General features: G+C 43.2%; 1 protein-coding gene across 5 annotated transcripts in view; it reads left to right on the top strand.

Annotated features, from left to right (window-relative positions):
* The window catches only part of VPS13B (vacuolar protein sorting 13 homolog B), a 368,427-nt gene that overhangs the window by 294,132 nt on the left and 55,551 nt on the right, over nt 1-18,744 (top strand). For all 5 annotated transcript variants that reach the window (XM_082235378.1, XM_082235375.1, XM_082235376.1 and 2 more), the window contains exons 41-42: nt 1,134-1,315; nt 8,906-9,255. In XM_082235378.1, coding sequence (XP_082091504.1) covers nt 1,134-1,315; nt 8,906-9,255 — 532 coding nt within the window. The remainder of the gene's footprint in view (nt 1-1,133; nt 1,316-8,905; nt 9,256-18,744) is intronic.

Below are 18,744 nucleotides of genomic sequence, written 5' to 3' on the forward strand. Positions count from 1 at the left end.
TCTGTCCCAGCTTCTGCCAACCTAGCAGTTTGAAAGCACACCAGTGCAAGTAGATAAATAGGTATCGCTGTGGCGGGAAGGTAAACAGCTTTTTCATGCGCTCTGGCACTCGTCACAGTGTCCCATTGTGCCAGAACCGCACATACTGGCCACATGACCTGGAAAGCTGTCTGTGGACAAATGCTGGCTCTCTTGGCCTGAAGCGAGATGAGCGCCTTTGACTGGACTTAACTGTCCAGGAGTAATTTACCTTTACCTTATCCTTGCTTTTATTAAGTCACAAATTTAAATCTCCAAACAAAAAGAACAGGGATGATTGCTACCAATTAGAATGAATTAATATGTGTGTGTATGTCACACCATGATGTTAACCTATATAACGGATGATGGTGTTGAACTCCAACTCCCATCACCCTCAGCCAGCATTGCTAATCGTGAGCATTGATAGGATTTGTAGTCCAAAAACATCTGGAGAGCCACAGGTTAGCTACCCCTGCTATATAACATTTACAGTGGAATCCTATACCTGACTACTTAGAAATAAGCCCCATTGAGGGGATTTGTGGATGTTTGAAAATGATTGCTGAATAATTTTTGGAAGCATTTCATGGCACTGCAAATAGTTACTGAGAGGCAGTGTAATGGGATAGTATGTTAATGGTAAAATTACAGCTTTAGATTTCTATCTTAAAATCTAGGTCTTTCCACATTTGGGGAAGTCATTTTTAGAGGACAATTTAAGTGCAAATAGGAAGGAGAGCAGTATTGCTTGAGAAGTGTGCAGTGCATTTGTACTTAAGTGATAGGCTCTGGTTACATTTTTAAAACTCCTGCATTGTGGTGTTGAAATAAATGTTCAGACATTTATGAAAAAGTGTTTAATAATTGCTGAAAGGTTGTTCCTGTCACCCTTTTCTCCTCAATAGTACTTTCCTTGTTCAAATATGCTAGCATTTTAGAAAACTCTTCCCTAGAAATGATGCGTGCACCAGTTGTGTTGCTGTGGTTGTCCAAAATAATCATGGTCTGCTCAGTGTTTGTGCCCCAAACACAGTATTGCAAATGGTCAAATCCCATGATAAGCACCAGGATATATTGAAATAATACTCTTGCATGTTTTGTTTTTGCCACAGCTCCGAAAGTGAATCGGGCTCTCAAAGTGCTTGTGATCAGCTTGTAACTCCTACTGCCCTAGCAGCCTGTACCAGGGTGGACTCCTGTTTCACCCCTTGGTTTGTTCCTGCCCTTGGCGTTTCAATTCAGTTTGCTCATTTGGAACTTCACCTTTGCCACCATCTGGATCAGTTGGGCACAGGTACGTATAGTACACTCACAAGAAGAAAACCGTAACTGTTGTTTTTACATTTCCTCATCATCGCCCCACCTGCTTCATATTTGCAGTTTCTTGGTTCCTGGAACCATATGCTCAAATAACTTGCAACCATTTATCGGAAGCAAGAATGCGTAGGAAAGAGTGTTTTGGGATCCAGTATCTGCAGGGATCCAGTATCTGCAGAAAAGGCGCTGCTGCCTTTTCTAAGTCCTGGCTAATGGTGCCAAGTGCCCCCTTCACTTTATTTTGGTCCATCTGATAGAACAAATTCAGCCACTTGCCAGGATACTTGCACTGATGCTGGAAGTTTTTACATCCTCCTTTATCAAAGAAATTATGAAGCAAACTCCAAGCATTGGAAGCTCATTTGTTACTCTAAAAAGAAGGGGAAGGGGAGTCCCATCTGTTTTTGTTCAGTAACTATGTGCTGCTGTGTTAATGTCAAATTTATTCCAAAAAAATTCGTTAGATTGTCTGATATCAAATAATGCTTTCCAGGAAAGATGAGCAAATAACTAAGCACACTTCAAAAATAGGGTTTCTTGCTGAAGTTGTTGAGCCTTTTAAAAAGAAAAACACAAGCTAACAGCTAAATATTGGAAAAACAAGTTTTGCTAACGTTAATATGTGCAGTCTTGAATATAGTAATGTATGCCTTCTTCCCCTTATCAGTTGTGCACGCACTTCCATATTTTTGACTTTTCAAATGGTAAATAATAAAAAGGCAGAAGCTGCTTGAACCAAATGCAGTTCCTGTCAGTATATAAATTTTCCTTTTTCAGAAAGAACTTTCCTTAGGCTGCTATTATCATTGTATTCTCTGCTTGTTTATTCATAGTGGGACAATTAAATATCCAAAGCTGTGTGTCAGGGGTTGATTAGCTGCTTGTGCTTAAAATTGTGCCCCCTCAGAGTTTGTGCGGCCCCACAAACCTCTGTGTGTGACAGAGCTCCTCAGACATGTCTGCTCTAGTCACTAGTAGAGTCTGACAGTGGCTGCTTGCGGAAGCGCTTCCAGCAAAGAAGCTCCTTAACGGAAACGCGTCTCCTGGACTCACGACGTGACAGTTTCCGGCGAAGTATGGGTCTCCCTGCAGTTGCTTCTGACACCTCCCCGCTATTTTCGCTGGACGTGTCTCTCACCCCTTTCTCTCCCCTGCTGTTTCCTGCCTGGGCTGCTGCGTCTCTCTCAGCATTACTGAGATCCTCCTCCAGAGACCCCTCGCTCCCCCTACTGGTCCCTGCTTTGGCTGCTGACTCTCTCCCAGTCTCTGGGAGCCCTACCAACTCCCTTTCCCCTGATGTCAGTTCCCTGACATCCACCTCCCCTCCAGGGCCCCCTTCCCCCCCGCCCCTACTCTCTCCTCTGGGCGGTGAGGAGCTGAAACCCCGAAAAGAATCCTCTTCATCTTCAGACGTCTCAAACATTTCCCTCCATCGGTCTTCGTTCCGGCTCGCTGAATCCTCCTCCGCCTCGGAATCAGAGAACCCCTCCAACTCTTCTTCTTCGTCGGTGGTGGCGAAGTATTCCCTCCGGAACCTCGCCACTGGCTGAGGTTTACGAGGGAATCTCTGATGAAAAGTTTCTATCAAAACCTCGTCATCTACATCCTCTGCCCTGACCCAGGTGTTTTCCGACTCCGGCTCCCCTTCCCACATTACCAAATACTCTACTTGATCTCCCTTCCACCTGGAATCGAGAATCTCCGCTACATGGTAGCTGTGTTCTTTTTCCTCCATAGCTGGTCCCCTATTGACCCTCCCTTCTCTGTCCCCTTTATACGGTGACAGCAACGACCTGTGGAACACTGGGTGCAGCTTCATGTGGTTCGGTAACCGGAGTCTGAAAGCCACTGGGTTGACCTGCTGCGTGACTTCAAATGGGCCCAGCCTCTTGGGTCTTAACTTCTTACAACCTCCTTTGAATGGTAACCCTTGGGTGGACAGCCACACCTGGTCCCCCACCCTAATGCTTTCCCCTTCCCTTCTGGTTTTGTCTGCCTGCCTCTTATATTCCTCCTTCGCCCTGTTTAAATTAAGTTGGAGCTGGCGATGGATCGCTTCCATTTCTTCAACGAACTGTTCTGCGGCTGGAACGCTCCAGTTCTCCCCTTCCCCCCCTGGGAAGGCTCGGGGATGACACCCGTGATTAGCCAAAAAGGGGCTCATCCCCGTGGACACGTTCTCTGCATTGTTGTAGGCAAATTCTGCCAACGCCAACTTCTCCACCCAATCATTCTCTCTGTCATTCACATAACACCTCAAATATTGCTGGAGGACACCATTAGCTCTTTCCGCCTGCCCGTTGGTTTCCGGATGACGGGCAGTTGAGAAATTCACCTCTACATGCAATAAGCTCATGAGCTTCCTCCAGAACCTGGAAGTAAATTGTTTCCCTCGGTCAGAAACCACCCTCAAGGGGGCGCCATGCAGCCTAAACACATTTTCCACAAACAATTTAGCGGTTTCTTCCGCTGTGACCGCATGTGAGCAGGCTATAAAGTGGGCCATCTTGGTTAACAGGTCTACCACAACCATGATGGCTGTTTTCCCTCTGGACCTGGGCAGATCAGTCATGAAATCTATTGCCACTGCCTCCCATGGCCTTTCCGGCGTGGGTAGTGGTTCTAATAAACCTGCCGGTGCCCGCCTCTCCCCCTTGGCTCGTTGGCATTGGTCACACCCTCTCACATACTCCCGCACATCTTCCCTGACCTTGGGCCACCAGAATTCCCTGGTAACCAGCCACATGGTTTTGTGTTGCCCAAAATGCCCTGCTGTGGGGCTATCGTGCAGTTGCTTGAGTACCTTTTCCCTCAATTCCCCTTCAGGTATATATAACGCTCCCTTGTAGTACAACGCCCCGTTTCTCTCCTCAAAACCCCCGGGTTTGTCTCCCTCCCTCCTGAGACCCCTGAGTTTGTCCTGGGCGTATTCATCCTGCACCGTTCCCTCTACCAGTTCCCTTTGCCCCACCAATGCCGCCCCACACACCCAGCGGTCCTCGGGAATGACATGGGTCTCTTCGGGTGCACCCTCCCCCTCCAAATATTCAGGTTTGCGTGAGAGAGCGTCCGCCCTAACGTTCTCTGGGCCTGGCACGTAACAAATCTCAAAGTTAAATTTGGAGAACTCCTGGGCCCATCTCAACTGCCGTTGGTTGAGCACTCGCGCAGTTCTCCAATACTCTAGATTCTTATGGTCCGTGCACACTTGAACCTTATGTTGTGCACCAATTAGCAGGTGCCTCCATCTCCGGAAGGCCTCATGAATCGCAAGAAGTTCCCGGTCGTACACCGTGTAGTTCCTCTCGGATTTGTTCAGCTTTCGCGAAAAGAAGGCACACGGTCGCCACTCTGACTCCTCCTTCCCCGGCTGCAGAAGAAGCACCGCCCCTATGGCTCTGTCAGAAGCGTCTGTTTCGACCCTCAGCTTTTTTTGTAAATCCACATGTAGAAGTTGTTCATCAGAGGCGAAGGCCCTTTTCAGTTCCTCAAACGCTCGCTCCGCCTCCCCCGTCCAAACAAACTTCTTTTTACTGCTGAGACAGTCCGTGATGGGCGCCGTCAGGTGGGCGAAGTTTCGGATGAACTTACGATAAAAGTTTCCAAACCCTAGGAACCTCTGCACATCCTTCTTGGTTTTGGGTGTTTTCCATTCCAGCACCGCTTGAACCTTGCCGGGGTCCATGGCCAACCCCTTGTCTGACAAGCGGTACCCCAGGAATTCCACCTCCTTGGTATGAAACTGACACTTCTCCAGTTTCACCCACAGCCTGTTGGCTTGCAGCCTGCTCAACACTTCTCTGACGTCTTTCACATGTTGCTCCTCATTCTCCGAATACACCAACACGTCATCTAAGAAGGCCACGCAATTCTTGTAGAGCAAAGGCCCCAGTACGTGGTTCATGAAGGCTTGAAAACACGCGGAGCCTGTTTGTAATCCAAAAGGCATAACGAGGTATTCAAATGCCCCCAAAGGGGTAAACATGGTGGTCTTCCATTCATCCCCTTTCCTTATACGTATCAGGTTGTACGCCCCCCTTAGGTCCAGCTTTGTAAAAATCTTTCCTTTCCGCACCCTGGTCAAAATATCATCAATCCTGGGCATAGGAAAAGCCGCCGGCTCTGTCACTGCATTTAACCGCCTGAAATCACATACAAGTCTCGGCTTGTCCGTGTTTTTTTTATCCACAAAAAACACTGGGCTACCCCCCGCTGCCTTGGACTCTCTGATGAAGCCTCTCTTCAGGTTCTTGTCAATGAACGCTCGCAACTCCTGCATTTCCCTGTCTGACATGGCATACAACTTGCCTACAGGAAGCTGTGCTCCAGGGAGTAAATTGATCTGGCAATCAAAGGGCCTATGCGGGGGTAGTTGGTCAGCTTCCTTCTCGCTGAACACGTCGCTGAGATCAGCATACTGTGGTGGCACCTTCCCCTTCCCCATTACTTCAGTCCCTGCTAGGGTGGCTTGGGCCCCTGCTGACCCCTTTTCCCCCCTGCAGTGTTCTAAGCAATGTGCTGAACCGAAGGAAACCACTCTTTGATGCCAGCCCACCAGCGGATCATGTAGGGCTAGCCAGCTCATTCCCAAAATAATGGGAGCGCCTCCCAAGGTGGCCACATTAAACGCTATCAGTTCTGTGTGCCTTGCCACCCTCATTATCATTGGGACGGTCTGCAAGCTGACTCCTCCTCCCAACAGTTCCCTGCCATCGATCGTGGTCACCTGCAGGGGGTTGCTTAAAGGGATAGTCTGTATCTGGTGTTCAGCAGCAAACTCCTTGCTCATAAAATTGCAGGAGCTGCCTGAGTCCAACAGCGCCTTTATTTTTAGGGGGTGTCCATTTTGCAGCTCTAGCGACACTTCAATCACTAGAGCAGGTCGAGGAGCTTCTGGCACGGGCACTTTTACTGCTCTTTGGCCTGGCTGCAGTGCCCTGACGGTGGCAACCAGGCGTTGGCTTTTACCTGCTCCGTTTCTCCCTGCTCTCCCCCCTCAACCGCTCCCACCATCCCTTGCCATTCCTTCCTCTGGGGGCAGACTCTGGCAAAGTGGCCTGGCTGTTGGCAGAGATAGCATTTCCGGGCTCCTTTTCCCTCCTTCTTCGCCCCCTCACTGGGCTTTGAAACTGCGCGCGCGCGGGCTGTTCCGATTTCCATCGGCTCTGCCGGCGGGAAAGCTGGCTCAGGAATGTCTGGAATGCGTAACTCCTTCCAACGTTCCCCTCTCCCTTCCCGCCTCTCCAAGGCTCTTGCCTCCTGGCGCGCTCCAATGGTCAGCGCAGATTTGGTCAGCTGATCCATAGACACCGCCCTGGGGCTCCGGGACAGCTCGTCTTTCACAGCCGAAGAAAGACCTTCTTCAAATAGCATCTGAATGGGGGCTGCCGATAAATCCCACCCCAATCTGTGAATCAGCATGGTAAATTCAGTCCAGTACTCACGGACAGATCTGCTTCCCTGCTTGCAAGCCATTAGCTGTCTGCGCACCACCCCTTCCTCAATATCGCTGGAAAACATGATATCCATTGCACGAAAGAACTTCATAGTGTCCTTTAGGATATCATTGTGCGTTGCCATCAGGGGTCGAACCCAGTCCCGCGCCCCCTTCTCAAGATGCCCAATTACGAAAGCAACTCGCGATTCCTCATCAGGGAACTCATCAAACTGCACATTCAGGGCATATTGCATCTCTGTCCTAAAGGCATGGTAATCCCTGGGGTCCCCCCCAAACTTCTGCACCAATCCTGGTACCTTTCTGGGGAACTGAGTGGTTCTCCCCTTTTTGTCTGCATCCTGAGCCCTTCTCTCCTCGAGCCTCGCCGTCTGCAGCGCAAGTTGGACCTCCAGAGCTTGATACCTTTCTTCCAAGCTTGGACCAGCTCCAACCCCTGCCTCTCCGGTTCCGGCTGGGTCGCTCATGATGGCTTTCTCCTGCACAGGCAGCGTACAAACACTGTCAGACTGCTGTCAGGGGTTGATTAGCTGCTTGTGCTTAAAATTGTGCCCCCTCAGAGTTTGTGCGGCCCCACAAACCTCTGTGTGTGACAGAGCTCCTCAGACATGTCTGCTCTAGTCACTAGTAGAGTCTGACAGTGGCTGCTTGCGGAAGCGCTTCCAGCAAAGAAGCTCCTTAACGGAAACGCGTCTCCTGGACTCACGACGTGACAGTTTCCGGCGAAGTATGGGTCTCCCTGCAGTTGCTTCTGACACCTCCCCGCTATTTTCGCTGGACGTGTCTCTCACCCCTTTCTCTCCCCTGCTGTTTCCTGCCTGGGCTGCTGCGTCTCTCTCAGCATTACTGAGATCCTCCTCCAGAGACCCCTCGCTCCCCCTACTGGTCCCTGCTTTGGCTGCTGACTCTCTCCCAGTCTCTGGGAGCCCTACCAACTCCCTTTCCCCTGATGTCAGTTCCCTGACACTGTGGTTACTTCAGACTTGCTATAGGGCAGATAATTTCTAGGATGTTGGCTTTCTGCAAGTTAAAATCCAATTGTTCTGGATTGGTGACATCCATTTACTTAAAATAGCATCTACATTTTTAAAATACTGTATGATTTCATTTACCTAGGATAGTTCTGTTTCCTTTCTACTTTGCTAATTGTAGATATTTTTCTGTGTCCCTTATGTGTTCACCAGATGTTGAGGCCATTACTGTTAATAATTGCATTTTTTTCTCCAAAGTGCACATCAGCGCTGTATCTAAACAGATAATCATATGAGTTTATCTGCATTAATCCCTCAATCCTAATTTGGTCTCCAGTTTTTACTTTCCAACATCTTTTGGTGGCTCTGATCTGTAGTACATATTTCTACTACTATTGGGCTATTTCTTGATTAGCTCTATTTGTTGTGTAGGGGAATTATTTCTGTTGATTCTGTTATTGTTGTCATCGTAATTGCAATGGTAGTTAGGGATAACTAGTGTTTCTACTTAGTGTGGGGCCTTAGTGTACTAAATTTTGCCCAACATAAAAAAAGACTTACGTAATCATATTACATTCATATCCCACCTATTTCCATTGTGGAACTCAAAGGAGTTGTATGTGGGATTCCCAGGCTGTTTCCCATTCAAGCACTGGGCTGACTCAGATTTGGTTAGCTCCCGCAAGAATTCTATAATGTGCCTTTAGACCATGTTTCAAGCCTATGCTTAAATATGCACATACAGAGCAGAAACCACAAGCTTTTGAAAAAATAAATATGGCTCAGCTCAGACCCAATCCAGTCAGATAGGTAAATGTACATGTACATACTTAACTGTTTTGATTTAGAAGAAAGTAAATAATATAAAGTTCCTGACAGCACTGAGTCTTTGAATAGCAAAATTTTTATTCTTTATTATTTGTCAGTATTTAAATTTAAGGTTTCATTTTCATTTCCTGTGTGCTTATTCTGGTTTCAAATAAGATGGGATTTCTATATAATAGTGGCTACTTAACTGAGCTGAACAAATACATAGAATTTTTCTTGTAAAGTGTTCTGCATATATTGATCTACTGAACACACTCATTCCCAGTCTGCATTTGCAACATTGTACTATTGATTTCCCCCCTTTATTTCACAGTGCCACCAAAGTTTCTTCATCCATTTATCTCTGATAAAAATGTGCCATCCGAACTAGAATATTCGATCATTTCTTTCAAAGAACCACACATCTATCTAAGGCAATGGAGTGATGGATCCATCTTCAAGGAGATCCAGTTTTCTACTAGGATTGACTGCAAACTGTTGGAATACCGAAATGTAACAATGCAGGCTGTTGTGAAGCCCTTTGGTGTCCTTGGACAGATTGCTATTTCTGGCAATTTAGCGGAAAAGATACTGGATGGAAATGTGATGGTAGATCCCATATTTATAAGCTTCGGGCAACATGCTATTCACTCCCTGCATAAAACCATCCAAGCTTGGCAACAGGTAAGGTCAACAGCTAAACGTTAAATGAAAATGTTAATCTGGATACCTGTATTCAGGATTTCTGAAAATGGGGCTTACCAATAGGCTAGTAGGGTGAAGAGAGAGGGAAGATAGGGCACACTGTTACCTCCCCTTTTTGCAGAACCAGAAACTTGATTGAAAGCAAATGAAATTAATAGGCAAAGTGATAGCATACAACATCATAAACACATAGAACCAGTTCACCTATAATGCCAAACCAAGTTTCAGTATATTTTACATGAGTTGGCAGAACATAAACACTTCTAGAAATGAATAAAATACATTTGCAAGCATAAGACTCATGTGCCCCTTCCTCCTTTTCACAGTCAAATTCAGTTGTTTCTTCCTTTTTAGCAGAAACCATACTTTACCATTATAACCAAATTGGCGAGCAATGGTTCGCACCTGCTGTTTGCATCCGCAGTGCAAGCTATGGTTTAATGGTGGTTTGCATTCTGACAAGCCATAGTTTGCTGGTTTGGTGTAACGTCCAAGTATGGTTTACTGCAAACAGGAAGCAACTAACTGCTCCTCGGTATGTGGAAAGAAAAGCAAAGGGACCTTGTGGGCCCAAAGCTAGCTCTTGATTTTCCCAACCATTGGGATAATTCAAAGCTGCCATGCATGACTAAATGGCACTTCCACTCTCACAAAGTGGTCCCCTAAATTCTGCCAACTCTCTGCTTCCACTACAGCCCCTCCTGCCCATCTTATGCCATTTCAGAGGGCGCACTGGCCCTCCAAAATACATTTTTCTGTGGTGGAGGAGGTTTCATTGGTTTGGGGCAGAAGTCCCATTGCATTAGCAGAAATCCACTCGCAACTCCCTGGATGCAATTCAGTGGATTGGAGCAGTACTTTTCTTCTAGAAAAAAGGTACCATTACTCACCATGGTTGTTACAGCAAGTGCCATACTTTTAATCAGTATTTTTCTTCTAGAAAAAAAGGTGCCAGTACTGTGGGGGTGGGGAGCACTGGTTTGGAGGATCAAAATCTTACATCTGAGTTGAGCCATGTCAGAATGGGCAGGGGCTGTGATACTGAGTTTCTGTCTCTTCAGTTAGCAGAGAGCTAACTGTGCAGGGCATGTGTGAACTTCTGAAGGTTTGGCAAAAGCTTTGGGAAATCTAGCCTGTCGCTTTATTGTCAGATTTCCCCACACTTTAAAGTAAAAGTCTTTTTATTATCACATAAAACATGTTTTCAAAGGAAATTAAAGCTCCTTGGGCCATTTTGGGTGGGTTTAAGTCTATGCCGGTGAGATCAGGATCTGACCTGGTGAATTGTAATATGTAGTATTTCATTGTACAGTGGTACCTCAGGTTACATACGCTTCAGGTTACGTACACTTCAGGTTACAGACACCTCAGGTTAAGAACTTTGCTTCAGGATGAGAACAGAAATCACACGGTGGCGGCGCGGCGGCAGCAGGAGGCCCCATTAGCTAAAGTGGTGCTTCAGGTTAAGAACAGTTTCAGGTTAAGAATGGGCCTCCTGAACAAATTAAGTACTTAACCCGAGGTACCACTGTATGTGTTTTAGAAAGTCAGTGATGTTGGGATAAGCAACTATGAGGACCAAACGCCATGTGAGATGGAGATGTGGTCACAGATCTTCTGGGTTTATTTCAGTATTAAGCCTACAAAGAGTAAATTTATTGAAATTAGTTTACATGACTTATTTAGATTCATTAATTTCAGTAGGGCAACTTGGAGTAAAACTTAGTCGAATAAAGCCCTCTGTCAGGTATCACTAGCTATTTCCCCCTCTTTATATCATTGAAAGCATTTGCTACATCTTGCATCCTATTGTGTTCATACAAAAATAATGGTACAAGGCAATCCAAATATATATGTAGATTATTTTCCCCTGCAATTGTTCAAAATGCCTTGAGTTGTCCTAAGTTATCCAGGCCTGCAAGAAAATAATTTTCTTTACCAATCTAAATACCAAAACAAAGTACTGTGCATTAATTACCCATCGCAGAACTACAATAGCAAAACTAGAAAAGATAAAAACATCTGTTTCGTATCAAGAGTTTCTTTTTTTCAAGCCATTCCATGGTTTTCTTATTGTAAAAGGACGTTCATAAAACAAGAGCTAGTGTGATTTAAATCTTTACAGCTGGTTCAAATATCACTGTGAAAAAAGAGTCTTTGTAGCTCCAATTTCTGCTTTTTGTCATATTTTGAGCAATGTGCTTAACAGAAAACAAGCAAACAGAGTTTTAGATGAGGCCCGTTACGCATGGGCTGGCAGGGCAGCAACTACTGCAAAATGGCCTTCAGAAAGGTCAGTTGCTTTGTGCTGTTAAGGAGTATCAGACATCGTATACATATAAATAAAATGTAGTGTATAAATATTTAAATGTCTGAGACCACATCAGAGTGTGAATGACTGACTTGGACTACAGGGTGCCTTACAGGAATACTCTTGAGTTGAAAATAACAGAATTGTATATTTGATTAAGTAGAGCCATATGTTGCAGAGCAGCATACTCCTGACAGGTACATTCTAGGAATAGTTGGGTCTGATTTATACACGGGGGTGGCAATGTTCAAATGACCCACAGGAGGATATGCTTCTGTAATTGTTGTTGTAATTTTCTTGTTTCCTCTCATGTCAAGGGTTCTTGCCACCATCTTCTGATGTGGTGGGTGGGTCTCCAACCCAGGGTGCACTTGATTAAAAACTCAGCCTACTTTTAAATTAGGGGACATCAGACACAGAAGTGGACCCAGAGCTGCTTATTAACGTTAATTGTTAACAACATGTTCCTTATGTGGCTTCTCCTCTTCCACATACATACCGAAAATTAGCTTCCCACTAAGTGTTGTTTGGTGTGCAGCGCTCACAATCAACACATTATTCTGCTGGACAAAGTCAAGAGCACCACCGTTAGTTGAGTTTTTCACATTTTCTAGCTGAATTATTAGAGACAAGTAATTTTGTACACATTGTAGATGGGAGCTGACATATGAAGCATAAAGCAATTTGGCCTTGCACCTTTAGGTCAAGAGTTCAAGATTAACAGAAGCCTCTGTCAGTATTTGTTTCTGCCAATATGCAGACTAATTTTTTCCCCTAAATAATGATGGTAGTTTTAGAAGTAGAATTAGGCTTTAAAGACATCATCAGCCTCTTTGCTTGTAAGTCTAGGTCACATGTTCAAATCCCAAGATGATGAATCTCCCTTTTCCCCCCAAGGCACTGATTCTCTTTTGTAGGTAACAGTCTTAAGAGTCTAATGTCTTACAGTGGAAAATGCCTTCTAAAACACCAGGGGCACAATTTAGCCAAAACAATTTAGCTTAATTTTAAGCACCTGATTAACTCTCCCATTGAAATTAAGGGAACAGAAACGCTTTTAACTTCAGTCAGCTGATTGATCAACTGATTGTTAATAAGGTACATTTAAATGCCAGACTTGAGTCGTTTATTGTTGAAAGCAGTTATAGAAGTCTTGAAAATGTGCACTTTTTGCCAACAAAAGATTGGCCCAATAAAATCCATCCCCTCATCATATTTGTGTTTGAACTGTAGTAAGATTTCATTTAAAAATAACCAATTTATAGAGCATATAGGTGGTTTTTAATTCAGCAAGATTGTATAAGTAAAATGAAAATATGTGAAAATGTATTATTTGCTTCAATTGCATAATTCCTTATTGCTTTAAAAATAGTTCTTTGAAATGAAATATAGTGGAGAAGCTCCACATATTCCATAGTATTTCATTATTGCAAAGGGCTACATATATAGGGATAATGAATTCTGTGGTGAATGGGTCAGTTAAGTAAGAAAGCCCCGGATATTTCATTAGGGAAATGTAAACCATCCCATCAGACACATTCTTGTTAAAATAATTTCTAAAGTGGCACGGAATTTATTACAGGCCACTTTTTAAATATGAGAAATCCATGTGTTTAAATCCAACAAGTTTCATTTGATGGTTTACTTTTTTTTACTACCTAAACAGTGTGTGTGTGTGTGTGTGTGTGTGTGTGTGTGTGTGTGTGTGTACGTACACACACACACACACAAACACATGTATAGCTTTAATACCCATTCCAAGGAACCGACCCTGTACCTATCCTGGAAGACAGTGATTGGGAAGACTTACCCAATGAGCTTATTGAATGTGCAATATAAGACACAGATGGGATTGTGGTGAGTGATATATTTTACCATGCTCTGCAACCTCTTGAACCAGCAGACAAATCCTACAATGATATATAGTGGTACCTCGGTTTAAGAACAGCCCTGTTTACGAACAATTCGGTTTATGAACTCCACAAAACCAGAAGTAGTGTCCCAGTTCGCAATCTTTACCTCGGTCTAAGAACAGAATCCGAACCGTGGAAGGGCACCGGCAGCGGGAGGCCTCATTAGGGATAGCGCACCTTGGTTTAAGAACGGTTTTGGTTTAAGAACGGACTTCCGGAATGGATCAAGTTCGTAAACCGAGGTACCACTGTACATGTAGCCATCAGGACATTTCCTATCTTCTAGGAAGTTCCAAAATATAGCTGCTTAATCAGCCCTGCCTTAAAATTGGATCAGACAAAAGTGCAGCCTCAAATACACATACGTAGTTTTTACACAATGGGTGAGTGGGCAAGAAAGGAAGCAGGTACTATGAACAGATATGCTGTTTTCTCTCTGGGCTCAGAGAAAGGAGGAAGCAGGAAGAGAAAGTTAACACAATGGATACACTGCAGAGGACCAACCATGTATCTGCCCTTCTAATTGGGTAAAAGCCTATGTTGTGGCACTTCCCCATTTGAAATAAAATATGTTTATTCCTAAATATTCTTCTTGTCTGATATAGTAATTGACAAGTACAAATAAAAGGGTTATAGATTTAAGGAGGCTGTGATAGGTCTAAGTCCTCCAAAACTACATACATGGATAGCTCTAATACTCATTACAAGAAACTGACGAGTGGTATACATAGAATTATTTATTTACAATAGCCCTGTAAGATAGATAGACTGGAAGACGGTGATTGGGTGGACTCACCCAATGAGCTTTGTGACTGAAGGTGGCCTTGAATATGGGTTTCTCATTGCATTGCATTGCACTGCACCACATCACCAGGAAAATTTCTTTAACTGGAAACAGATAAATGAGCGGAGAGCTATATGTTGGCGAAAGTCTGTAGTTCAGGAGTATATTAGGCTTGTTTTTCTCCTTTTCTTTTTTCATGATACTCCCCAGATCTCACAAAGGGAAAATAGAGGTCTAGGAATCTAGTCTAGATGGCATTGGTGCCTTTTCTCTTTAAAGTGATCTGCCCATAGACAGCTTGGGGTGTTGAAGTGCTGTTGAATCTTTTGCTTTTTAAAGCCCCTCCCCCTGTCTTATTCTATAAATGTTTATTTCAGACTCCTGTTTTCTTCTTGTGCATCCAATCACTTGGCCCAGTTTGGTTAAGTTTAGCCTCTTTGTACGCACTCCTGACTGAGATTCAGTGTACGCATTCAGCTACCTTACTGTGGCCATACTAAACATGTTCCCATACCTATCTAAATTGCAATCCAGTTATGCCTAATTAAATACATCAGACTCAATCAGCCTAAGCTGATGTGTTAAAATCATGGAATGCTGGGATTTCTAGTGACCATCACCATGCCTAGGAATTTCAGGGAATGTCTCATGGGCTGTGAACACCAAAATTCTTCTGAGACTTTTCATACTTCTCTTTTCCAAGAGCTCAGAAATACATGCTGAGAATATATCAGGCTTAGCCTGCCCCACTTCCTTCAGTGTCAAACATCTCACTCTCATTGCTAAAGGGATATACCTTGGTCACAATTTCTCTTGGACTGGATGTAGATGGAACAAAGTGGTGAAATCCTTGTGTTCCATTGATCGCTTTCACTCTTTCAAAGTGTCATTTTAGGAACATTTCTTCTTTTCTATACTCATTTGTTGAAAATAATAACTAGATAGAAAGGATGTTATCATGGTACCAGTTAAAGAGTTCCAGCAGTGTCATAATTTTGTTTGAAATGTATTTTGTTATAATGTTCATGAAATGAAGTACTAACAAAAATTATTTCAAAGCATTAATTCTATCATTCAACAGCAAGCTATCACTGTTTTGGAACACATTTTTAAAAGAAAAGCCTGACTAGCTTTTCAGGTATCCTTTAATTGAATAACTTTCTAAAGAAATGCATGAAATAGCTGATGTTATAATTTGAAGTCTTGTTTATTCTATTATATTTTACTCCAACAAGACCCATTACTCCTAAATAGAACCCAATAAGGCAGATGTATGTACAAAATATTTTTGTTTAATGTGATCCCGTTCAGATCCCAAGATGATATTTTGCAGGTAGCTCTTAGAAATATTAAATAATCACTACAGTTTTGGACATATCATTTGACATATATTAAGGCCCATGAAGTTCTGAAGAGATTGGTATTTTTAGTTTTGAAATATCTTAATTCTGGCTAAGCTTTTATGGTTTTTGTGTAATCAGGCAAGTCCAAAAGTATCAATTTTTTGAAATTTCAAACCCTCATAACTCTAAAACGGGATGAGATAAAAGAAATTAAAATTTAAAATTTAAACTTGGTTCTGATCATTCCACAAGTGTACAAAATATTAAGAAAATTGGAAGACATGAGGTAAAAAATGGATCACTTGATTTGGAATGACCCTTCAATCCTTCAGTTAATATAACCAGTAAAATACAAGAATTCTTGTATGGAAAAAGTCACTCTATTCTAGCTGGTCCTATTTGAATATTACATTATATCTTAAGTCTCAACCGGACAAATATATATGACTTTATAGTGCATAAAGTGATATTTAATCGCTTCAAATGCAGTTTCTAAATTATGGAGCTTATTCTGGGCTGCTGCGCTAGTAACTAGAAGATAAATATACTGACATTACAGTGTAGACTAGAACTTTGATTTGCACAGTGATGATCCAGTCTGTTGCAGCCCCCTCCCAAACAGATGCTTAGCTTATTGGAGACCATCCTGTTTCCATTCTTTTAGATTAGGGATGGCCAACTGCTGTATATCTGGAACCACTCTTTTCTCCAGGTGGTGGTCCTGGGCCAGAAGTGTATTATGCTTTACGTGCTGACCCCTCATAAGTGGCCAGGCTCATATTTATGTATTACATACATATTAATACAAATAGAGTGCACAAACTTTTCTATCAGCTACACAGTTAGATTGAAGTATGATTGTTTCTCTTGGACTCCACTGAAGGTAATAACTAAATGCATAGATTTCCAGTAACAAGCAAATTCATTAACAAAAGCTGCAAACCTGCACATATCTATTTGGGGGTAAATCCCATTCAACTCAGCGGAACTTAGTTTGAAGAATGCATGCATATGATTGTCCTGTAAATCTGGGCTGATTGTTAGAGTGCAAGCCAAACCTGCTACCTCTAACACCATGAGGTTTTACATCCGAGTATGGTAAGATGTCACTGACAATTTCATGCATAAAGAAAAGAAAAATGCTTTCAAATAGTATAAGGAGTTTGATATTACTCATCTGTTCTCTACATGGGTTTTCTGCTCATAGGCTTAAGCCCATATCCATGCAAAAATATTCACTTCAGTAAACTGACAATAAAACTTCAAATTATCTTATTCCACTAAGATGAATTTTAAACATGTTGCAGTGCTAAGCTTTCAGTCTTTCTGGGTACAGATTTAACAAGAAAATCCAGTAGATACTTCCTTGAGGGGGAAATGCTTTATATATTCCTATCTGTACTTGATAGCAACATACACAGTTCTTTAGATTTTAAATCCTTCCTTTAAAGAAGAACATTTCATAAATCTGTAACAAGGAAATCCATGTTTGTGGGTAGATTTCTGAGCATGTGGGTATGGCAGCTTGACAATATAAAGTAATAGATCCACCATTGTAGAGTGCCAAAACAAACTGTGTGCTCTGAAGTGGCACCAGGAATGTCAGCCTTACTTTCCTCAGATACACTGTACATCCAGATGCTCTGTAGTATTCTTCCCTGCTTACAAAATGCAAGTCTTTGGCTGTTCTGCTGACCTTTTCTGTATAGAATATGTTGATGAGAACAGGGCCAAATTAAACACCGAGATTTATACTGTAGCATGGAGCCCATGGCTTTGGAACTCCCAAAGGAAAATCCCCTTAAATCTAGTTCTATCCCAGCTACCTCTGGTACCCTCCCCTGCATTCACCCATTTTTTGCCATACTTGTCTGGTTCCACCTCTTTCACCTGCCACCTTGGGGGACAGCATTTAAACCAGCATCCCCATATTCTCTAGAATTGGATAATATTTTTGTTATCTTTTGCTGGATGTCAGCATGTTTTAATCAATACGTGTGTGGATGGACGTCCATCTACAGATAAATTTTGGAGAAAGTACAAGGTGGGTATATAAGCAGCCTATATAGAGTGACAGGGATGCGGGTGGCGCTGTGGGTTAAACCACAGAGCCTAGGACTTTGCCGATCAGAAGGTCGGTGGTTCGAATCCCCATGACGGGGTGAGCTCCTGTTGTTCGGTCCCTGCTCCTGCCAACCTAGCAGTTCGAAAGCACATCAAAGTGCTCCAGCGGGAAGGTAAACAGCATTTCCATGCGCTGCTCTGGTTCGCCAGAAGCGGCTTAGTCCTGCGGGCCACATGACCTGAAAGCTGTACGCCGGCTCCCTCGGCCAATAAAGCGAGATGAGCGCCGCATCCCCAGAGTCGGTCATGACTGAACCTAATGGTCAGGGGTCCCTTTACCTTTACTATATAGAGTGAGCACTTACACATGGCCAAAAAAGAGGAAGTGTATCATCCAAAATGAGAATATGGATTTGAATAAAATTTGCTTATGCATAGATGCGTATTTAGTAATATTATAATTTAAATAGATACACAATGCATCTCACTATCGCAGGAAAGACTGTGACCAGGTGACCCGTGTGCTTTCTCATTCCCTTTTCTAGGCGCTGCTATCTGTTGATGGGCTACTTCTCTCTTAGGATTCTTGAATTTTAAACAGCACTTTTAAGTGCACAGCCCTTCACATAGAGTACTGTTCTCTGTAAAATAGGATGCCTTGTCACCCTAGACTTATGTGGGAAGGGTGCAAGAAATATGTCTTAACATGACTCCTGCCATTCCTCCAATATTTTATTCCTTCTCTAGAAAAGAAAGCACTAAAGCCAAGGGGAGATGTTTTTGAAACGCAGGAATGCAGTAAGAACATAGTTACTCAAAACGGAAAATGAAGTACTGTATACACATTTGAATATCTGGTCACCATAGAAACCAAGTTCTGCTTTGTGTGTGATGATGGGAGGTGTTCATTTAATGTGTGGAAATTTTGTACACCCAAGAAGTCAAAATTTCTTTTTCTTTTTTCTTTTGGTCAAAATGAGGTGTTGACAACAGCAGCTACCAGACAGCTCTGTGAAAAACTAGTGGCCAAAAAGGAGTTGGCTGGCTAGAGAG

This window comes from Podarcis vaucheri, assembly GCF_965113315.1.
Source record: "Podarcis vaucheri genome assembly, chromosome: 8".
In the NCBI taxonomy this organism is placed as follows: Eukaryota; Metazoa; Chordata; class Lepidosauria; order Squamata; family Lacertidae; genus Podarcis; species Podarcis vaucheri.